The sequence below is a fragment of the Ascidiella aspersa genome, chromosome 2 (genome assembly GCF_963924565.1).
Source record: "Ascidiella aspersa chromosome 2, kaAscAspe10.2, whole genome shotgun sequence".
Taxonomy (NCBI): domain Eukaryota; kingdom Metazoa; phylum Chordata; class Ascidiacea; order Phlebobranchia; family Ascidiidae; genus Ascidiella; species Ascidiella aspersa.
The window spans coordinates 5,692,525-5,701,882 of NC_139448.1; the positions used below are offsets into that span (position 1 = coordinate 5,692,525).

A 9,358-nucleotide genomic window follows, 5' to 3' on the forward strand; every position below is an offset into this window, starting at 1 on the left:
ACTTAAAAAGCAGGTATTTTGACAAGAATTGAAATGGCATTAATATTTAAAGCAATTTGCACCCGTGGTTTTATAATTTGCCTCGATATCTGAAAACTCGTTTTTCATATTTTAATAAACTATTATAAATTTTAAGGAAACTTTCTATTATCTGAACATATGAAAAAAGCTAAATATTTTGTAAACTTTTCTGTCAATATAACCATATTTCTGTCCACATCTTCTAAATTGAATTACTTACATAACGACAGAAAAATAATACTTGTTTCAATTTAAAGTCATACCCTTTAATTACTTGCAAAAGCAAGAAAATCTCTTTTGAATAAATATTAAGTTTGTCACTCTGAGTCTGTTCTGCAATGCTGTGCTTTCACCAGTGGTGGGATTCAATTTTTTGTCATCCGGTTCTATCACAAAAGTTATATTTTCCAACCGGTTCTGATGCATAAAGTCTCATGACTTGTTCTTATGAGGCACTAATTAAATTTTTAAACAAACAATCACAAACTGAAAATTTCTGCAGTTATAAAATTAACACAACGTATAACTGATACGTGCGAACTTGACCATTGCACATTTAAAAAAACATGAGTTACTTGGATCTCAAAAATCGGTGTATCAGATGAGATGCAAAAAATCCATTGACAGTAACCAGTGATGCTAACCGGTTCGCTGATCCGTAAAATGTCGTGAGACGATTCTATAGAACCGGCTAAATCACACCACTGACTTTCACTATTGCTCCTTGAACCTGAGATTGCATTCCTTCAGGTAAGCAGCTTTCTAGCTCTTTTCTGCCATCGCGCGGTAGTAGATAGCAAGTGAATTTAAATTGTTTGGTGTCGTTACTCGTAAAATGCGTTTTACTTATTTATTAAGAATGTATATTTGTAATATTCCATGCAGTTTGTTTCTGATCCGTGCCATAATAGGCGTGTTTCAATTGGACTGGATTTGTTTGTTTTTTTATATGTCTCGTGAGATTAAAAAAACAGCCTTGGTGAAGTTCTTTCGACGCTGGACTGTGACGATTATAAATTAATACCTCGCAGCAAATCAGAAACCGTTAGTAAGCAGCAAGATGTGCTTTTGTTAGACGGTGAGTATCTTTCGAAATAGTCGAAACTCAAATTATCGGGAACACATCATAAGACCTACCAAGCTACTCAGAATAATCTATAATATTACGACCAACGACATAACAAAGACAAATACCCAGTATTATCCACGACAGAATAAATATCTCAATCGCCTGACTAAGACCAAAACCAGTCAGACCAATTCCTATGTCACCGGGAAAGGTATAAATCCCTAAAATAACACCCGAAACAGGAGGGACAGGGTATGGGACGATCGGGGGCCATTGGCCGTTAATTGATCAACGTTTGGGCGCCATAATTAAACGGCGCTGTTAGGGCGCCGCTGTTTTGACTCCGTATGTTTTGTCCCTGTTTGAGGTTAGAATTGGGTCGTTTAAATTATTACGACAGTTAGTAATGTACTTAGGGGTGGGGTTAGTAGGTGAAAGGTTCTATATGCCTGATCATAACCATATAGAATTTTTTGTGATTTAGACGTTGTTACAACTATAAGGTGGTATTTTGGTCTTGTTTCGAACTGTATTTGATTCCGACGTTGATTTTGTTGTTATTTCGTTCGTAAGGCTGGAGTCAAACTCATCGTGTTTCACTTTAATAAAAAAAAATTTATGGTGTTTTGTCGCAGTGTATTTCGCGATATAATTATGTCCTTTTTGTTCTTGAATAACATAGACAAAAACGCTCAATCGTTGTTTTTTTGCCTAAACCGGCAATAAAACAAAATTCTGACCATGAAAAATACTTTAACAAATGCAAACAGCTCGTAATAAAAACGAAATACGCGAAAACTTGCACAGCCATAGGAACTTGAAACTTTTCAATTATATTGCACCCATATAACTGCTACTCTTTGACACTTTACAATGCAAGTAAGATACACTTGGATAATACAAAGTAAAATATGAGAAACAATCCAAACAAGCTCTTGAGACAATTATAATTTGATTCAATACTAGATTTAATGGTATCAAGAGCTGTTTGATGTACATCATACCGAACAGTAACCGTTTATATAAGACAATAAAAAAGCTGATAAGTTACGACAACTGCCAAATTCGAAAATCAGTCTGAGGGTTTAAAAAATCAGCCAATGTGGTCTTATAAATCCCTAAGACGTATCAAACACAGTTAAGCAGGCAGCTAAAAGCTGTTTAAAAAAAGATTAGAAATTACAAGGCACTTTCGTCAAGAATTTTCAAAAATGGGCAAGCCGCGCTAACTGTGGTTCAGTAAAAAATACATGGTATTTTTGCAGTGACGTACTTAAGTTAATATAACAAATAGAAATGTATTATACTGATCTAAAAAATGTCTATAATGGCGCACACAACCACATAAAAAACTGAAAAAACATTGGTCACTAACAAAATTCAAGGATTGATACTTCAAAACATAACTTTTGACGTCATGCTGGGGTGATCTGCATTTTTTGATGGAGACTCTGGTTTGGTTAAGGTTTATTTAAAATTTTCGGTTTAGTCCGGATTTACTATTTCTCATTAAAAACTGGCCGGGTTATATTGGTCATAGTTTGTAGTAAAAACATCAAAGCCCATACAGAAGTAGGTTCGGGTTAGTTTTTGGCTCGGAAAAATTATGAAACAACCAGTTCACAAATATCCGGTTCGGGTCCGGGTCGACTCGCAAACCATGTGCCGAAGAGGCTTAAAGTTATCAGAAACGGATTATCAGTATCATCCCTTTTTAAAGGCTCTAGCGACTAATTGTATCGTATTGCGACAATCGCTTGAGTAAAATCCAAAGTTATGGAAGGCAGTCGAGTGAATTAGACAGAATGATTCTTTCGCTCACTGCTTATTCGTCTTTGGCTTCGGCCTTTTGTCGCCTTTGCTGGTTGTATATCTTTCTAATTGACAACATTATCATGGCGATAAAAACCAGGCTAGCTCCTATGATGCTCATCAGTGACGGTATGTCGTGCAATAAAAGAACCTGTTAAAAAAGAAAAGCTTATTTTCTATGAAACAAAATAGGTGATATTTCAGGTGAAGCTCACACCCGATGACATGTGTTAGTTTCCACTGTTCGTTCGATATTATAATGGTATAACCAGTTGCGACTCAAAGAGGGGGAGGGGAGAATGGGGCACTCTCCCTTACCCATACTGTATGTTTTGTCTATTTTAACTATACTTAATGAAAAAAATCTCATTTACGTTTCAACTATGTCTTAAATTATTTTAGCTCAGAAGCGTCAAGCGATCCTTCGCACCATCGAAACTTAAAGTTTGCGAAACTTACGATATAATTTTTTTGCGCTTTGAGCGAATCGATAACATCTTTATAAAAACTAAAAATTTATCACGATAAACGAACTGTGTGGTGTTCTTAAAATTCGTTTTTGTGGCTTCACGTTATCTATAACTTTGTGACGTCATGTTATGACGTGACTTGTGACGTCATCTCTTAAAAAAATTCATAGTCTCCCCCAAACTAAGTTCTAAACCGCGCCAGCGTATCAATACCGTTCGAACACCGAAACGCGTTAGACCTTGGTTTGCGATACATTGCAGCTTTAACTAGGTTAAAAAGTGCTTTCATAGAAACATACTCAGTAAAAATGCGATGGAAAATAAAATTTTTCACGCAAAAAAAATTGCATTTCAACTGCACATTTTAATTTTGCGATTTTCGCGAATTCGACCGCTTTAATGATGCTTTACAGTAGACTTACCTGCATCGAAAAAATGAAGATAATCTGCGATGTTCTCAGTATCGTGTAGGTCGTTGCCCTTTCGTATTTCAGGGCCGTGGTCATAGCCACCTGACACAGAATGCCGACAACCCCGTGTATAAAGACGAAGGGCAAGTCAGAAGTGCACGGAAAGCGAAAAACGTCGGTGGCGAGAGTTACAACCGAAGCGATCAGACTTCCGATTATCGAGTAGTAGAAAATGTTGAGAATCGCCGGGGTTCTGCCCAGCCTTCGAATCACGATGAAAGTTGATGCGTGCAAGGCTGCACCACAAATACCAAACAGAACGCCGTACAACGTTTGAGAGTCGTACGCCGCAGCGTCACTTCCCATAAGAAAGGGCGGCTTTGCTATGCAAACCACACCTGACATTGTCAGTAAGGCTAAAAACCCGTCCGCCAGCGTTAGGGCCTCGCCCAGGCAAATGCAGCTAAAGAACATCGCGAACACAGTATTAGTAAACGATAAGGTGACGGCGTCGCCAACTGGTAGTCTGGTAATGGATTGGTGTAGCAGTAGGGCGCCTACCGAGCCTGTACAGCCTCTGAGAACTAAAAACTTGAGCATACCAGGTCCCCCCAGTATGTCCAAGCCGTTCTTTCGCCACTTGTAGAAACAAACTGGCAGAATGATGAGAAACTGCACATAGCAGCGGACCGCTGTTATTTCAATCGGCTCGATCGAGGTAATGAGTTTCACCAATAAGGAGTTCGTAGCGTTCAATAACGAATTGACAAAGCTGCACAGAATGCCAAAACCGCAAAACGGTGGCACCGGTTTGAGGTCTACGTCCAGTTTTTCGCTTTCGTCATCGCTACGGCTGGATAAGGATAGCTTTTCGGTGCTACTTGTGCTGCTCTCATTTGATGCAATTGCGATTTCGTCATCAGCATGGCTGTAGGCGACAGGCATAACAATGAACAGCAACCTGTTTAGGCTGCGTGGCTGTCAGCAATAACAATGTCTCAGTAGGTGGTATAGCTTTTTCCTGATAATATTACAATGAACCGTTTACGTATAGGATACACTGAACGTTTCCAGTAAAGAATACAATGAACCTTTCCAGTAAAGAATACAATGAAGTTTTTTTCCAGTAAAGATTTCAATGAACCTTTCTACTATAGTCCAAAATCAACCTTTTTCCAGTATAGGTTAATACGAACCTTTCCGTTACAGGCTACAATGTACCTTTCTAAAGTATAGTTTACAGTGAGCCGTTCCAGTAAAAGCTATACAACTAGGTTTGGCCTTGTCAGTACTCAGTAGGCGATAAACCTGGCTATAAACCTATTGTTAAACTTTTCGACTGAACGAAAAACACCCTTTGCAATGCAGGCAATTTTTATCATTAAACAGATGTTTGGTCATTTATCAGCGCACGCAGTCGACTAGCGCTCTACAAACAAAAGGTGCTTGTCATGCGACCTGACCGAGGTTATCTATTTATTTTGGTTTTATCTCTTCATTACTCACTCGCTAAACAGGAAGGTTGAATTTGACATTTTGATGAGGCAGGGCGTATGAAATTTCAACATCAATTTCCACGCCGTAGAAACACATCAAATTTAAACAAACCAGTTTGTAAAATTTTCTTTTTTCAAAACTAGGTGACCGGCTAGATATGATTTACAGTTTACAGCTGAAGTGCTTTACTTGTTAGCAAATTTCTGTCTTCTGAAATGCAGAGTGGTCAAAGGTTATTGAACTACTTGAAAACCGAAATAAGCCCATTTCGAAAACTACCTCACCTTACAGCCGTTTTGCGTGTTGTTTCTTAATGTTTTATACAAGCCTTATTAACCCGACATATTGACATTCGCCTTTTTCTTTTTCCCTGCCCGTTGAAGCATGAAGGTGACCAGGACGTCAATCTTCTACCCATAGAATACTAATTAATTCTACCATAGAATGCTGTAATTAGTATTCTATAATTCTACGGTAGATGTGATTCGCATAATATTTTGGTTGCATTGTGGTGATTTAGTATTATTGACTGACAAAAACATAAAAGTGAAGAGGCTATTGATTTTATTAAAGGAAACAGATGCTCAACGCTGATGAGAACTTATTAATTGTCAGTCGTTTACAGCGGAAGCACATTCATTATCCTAACTGAACAACTCCTAAGCCTGTATTTGTGTTTATATGTCTGCAAAGGGTGGAGCTATATGACAATGCAATAGACATGCCTGCTGATACCTATAAACTGTAAAATCATGTCGTATAAAACCATTTTACGAGTTTTTCACAAGCATTATCATTTTTATAATACAATAATTTTAATTTGTCCTTGTTTGCAAAAGTATGAATCCTTTCCTTAACTAAACCTGCATTTATTTGAAATGGTATAAAATGTTTATGAATCGCTATAGTGTATGTGTGCATATCACCAAGCTAAAATCAGCTATAAAAATGTTTTTTTGTCTTTATTACCTAGTTAAAAAAGTAATATTTGAACATTTTAGTTTGGCTAGTTGGCGTACAATACATTATGTTACAAAAAACTACGTTGATTGTATACCGGTAAACAAGATTGTCAACGAATTGGAAATTTCTTCCTTAATCGGCCTACATACTTTTACAGCAGCTGGTTTAAACTGTCAGCGACAAAGCTATCACTTTTTATACAACGAAAAATAGGCCAATCCAATGTGCTATTGTCAGGCTCCCTTTTATTTTGCAACATGTCAAAATCAGGAGTTTCAATTTTCCAGAGCGAATATCAAGGCTATAAAATCCAAAAGCAAAACAGCATTTTACATATAAACTGTAAGTGTAAGCACAGAACAAAAAAAAACTATAGTTGTTAAGCTGAGCCCCTATACTTTCAAAATTTTGAAGAGTTTTTAAAAGCGAGAATGATCAGACTAGAGGCATATAGTCTTAGACTTGGAATATAACAAAATAAACTGATTTGGACTTTAAGCAAAAAGAGAAGTGCTAATAACAGACATAAAGCAAACAATAATAGTTTAGAACTTTAGATTAAAATAATTATCGTGCATAAGTACTCAATAGCACTATTAAATACACTTTAAATTGTTCTAAACAGGTCACGTGCTAGCGGCTTATGCAATTCCCTTATTATATTTGCGTCCTTTACGAGAAATCAAGTAAAACAGGGTGCTTGAGTTTGCGCCTTATTCGTCTTTAGTGTCTTTTCTTTCCCTTCGCTGCTGGTTGCATATCTTACTGATTGACATCATTAACATGGCTAGGAAAACCAGGCTTGCTCCTATGATGCTCATCAGTGATGGTACGTCGTTCAAAATTACAACCTGTGGGAACAATACGTCATAAATAACCGTAGTCCGTGGGCGTTAAGACATGTGGCTAGCAGGAAAGTTTGCAAAAGTTCTAAGACGAGAGTATGTGATAAACTTTTATTTCAGTAATTTTTTCAATCTAAATTTGTTATAACATTGCCTATTGAAAGAATATATTTCTTTAAAATTAAGACGTGAAAAACTATTGCTGGAATTCAACTGAAAAAAAAAAAATTAAAATTCAAGACGTGATTGATTTGCGAACAAAAGGAGGTTTCCAATCCCATCTTTATCTGCATAACGAATACGAAGACAATCTGCGCTGTTTTCAGGATGGGAAAAGTGGTGACCCTTTCATATTTCAGGGCAGTTATCATTGCCAGTTGTCCCAGAGTGCCAAAGGCGGTGGGCAGAACGAGGTAAGGCAGGTCAGTGGTGCAAGGAAAGCGAAAAACGTCTTTCGCTACAGTCATGACAGAAGTGATCACTACACCGACCAGCGAGTAGTAAAATATATTGAGCTGCGCTGGAGTTTTGCCCAGCTTTCGCACGAGTATAAAAGTAGATGCGTGCAATTGCGGATGCGATGACGAACACAACGCCGTAGAGCGTATTTCCCATAAGAAATCGCCATTGTAAGCACTGTCAACGCAATGTCAATCAGGATGAGAGCTTCGCCCAGGCAAATACAGCCCAGAAACATGGCATACACTCTATTCGTGAACGATATTGTCACCTCGTCGCCTATTGGCAACCTTGCAATACTTTGGTGCAGCATTATAGTGGAAAGTAATACCCCTGAGGACCAGAAACTTGAACATTCCAGGTGTTCCAAAGACCTTCAGTCCGCTGTTTCGCCACTGATAACATAGAATTGGAAAAAATACAAGAAACTGAAGGTAACAGCGACCGGCTGTAATTAGAATAGGCTCAATCGAAGTTATAAGTTTGACAAATAATGTGCTGAAAGTTGACAGTATCGCTTTCATAATACTGCACAGGATTCCGAAGCCCCAAAATGGGGGTACCATTTTGTCACTGTCGTCGATTTCGTTATTACTATTTTCGGTATTACTGTCAACGGGCGGTATTTTTTCGGTGTCATCATAGCTGATTCTTTCATTGGATGTGTCAATACTTTCTTCGTCAATGCGATCAGTCATTACAGCCTGAAATTGTTATCAGTTAATGTAGGTATACTGTCAGGATATATGCGAAAGCAACCTAAAAAGGACCCAAACCTCAAAAATAATTAAAACAGAAGTTTTGTTCTGTTCTTTTATCAAAGAAAGATGCCAGAAACTCGCAACAAAAAAATCCCTAAAAAAATATCATGTTCAGGACGTCATACAGACGTAATCGATATTTGTTTTTGGCTAAATAATTAAAAATGCTTTCAAACGCTTGAGATTCTCATATTAAAGATCATAGTGTATAAACAAAAATCTATTGATGTCAACGGGCGGTTTCTTCAGCGTCCTAGCTGATTATTTTATGTTATGTTTTAATAATTTCCTTGTTAATTCCATCAGTCACTAGGCCTGAAATTATTATTAGTTAATGTAGGCCTACACTGCAAGGATATATGCATATATGCGAAAGCAATAGCTGATACTGGTATTGCAGTAGGCTAATGTGCTGCCTTTTTTCAACACCAGTTCCGAGTAGCAGACACTAACGAACGCAATTAAAAACAGGACAATGTGTGTAGTAAAATATTATTTCGGTAATCGACCGTAACAAGCCCTAAGCAATTATAAAGTGTTTGTTCTGTGCTGAGTTGTGTAAGGTTAGATTTCATCATTGCAAAAATTAATAATATTTTACTAAAATAAACCTGTATTTAACTATTTATTTTTGTTAAAACAAAAGTGGATGTTGGTATGTTCCCAAACACAAATCAGCTTAAAAATTAAAAAACAAACATGTTTGTCTTTATTGGTTAAACAGCGTTTTTTTGCCAGTTTGGTATGGTAAGTTTAACGTACAATATACAAGGCATTTCCAATAAGAACGCCGTATACCGTATTTGAGTCGTACGTCACGTAGTCATTGGCAACAAATACAATTTTGGTGGAAATAATCACTTGCGTTTAAGCCATATCCTTGTTAGGAAACCCTGGATGGGTTATTTTGTGCTAAGAGAACCCGTTTCAAGATTTTTAAATCATGCAACTGTAAGCCAGTCGAAGGACGAACGAAGTAAATCCTCATTTGACAGTTTTAGTGATTGGTATTGTCAGGATAAGCAAGGCGAGTAATGTCTGATAGCTGCCT

At 37.3% G+C, this 9,358-nt stretch overlaps 1 protein-coding gene across 1 annotated transcript; it reads right to left on the bottom strand.

The window, feature by feature from the left end:
• Positions 1–2,483: 2,483 nt before the first annotated feature.
• On the bottom strand, positions 2,484–5,078 carry LOC146163304 (solute carrier family 35 member G1-like). The gene is made up of 2 exons (XM_083382472.1): positions 3,795–5,078; positions 2,484–3,053 (listed from the first exon to the last, which is right to left on the bottom strand). The coding sequence occupies exons 1-2, from the start codon at positions 4,725–4,727 to the stop codon at positions 2,916–2,918; spliced, it is 1,071 nt and encodes a 356-aa protein (XP_083238598.1). The 5' UTR covers positions 4,728–5,078; the 3' UTR covers positions 2,484–2,915.
• Positions 5,079–9,358: the final 4,280 nt, after the last annotated feature.

Bases quoted from the DNA above. Each gene is read 5' to 3' on its own strand.
- LOC146163304 (XM_083382472.1), bottom strand. From the start codon at position 4,727: ATGCCTGTCGCCTACAGCCATGCTGATGACGAAATCGCAATTGCATCA. The intron at 3,054-3,794 runs GTAAGTCTACTG...CTTTTTTAACAG, and splicing joins TCTTCATTTTTTCGATGCAG to GTTCTTTTATTGCACGACAT.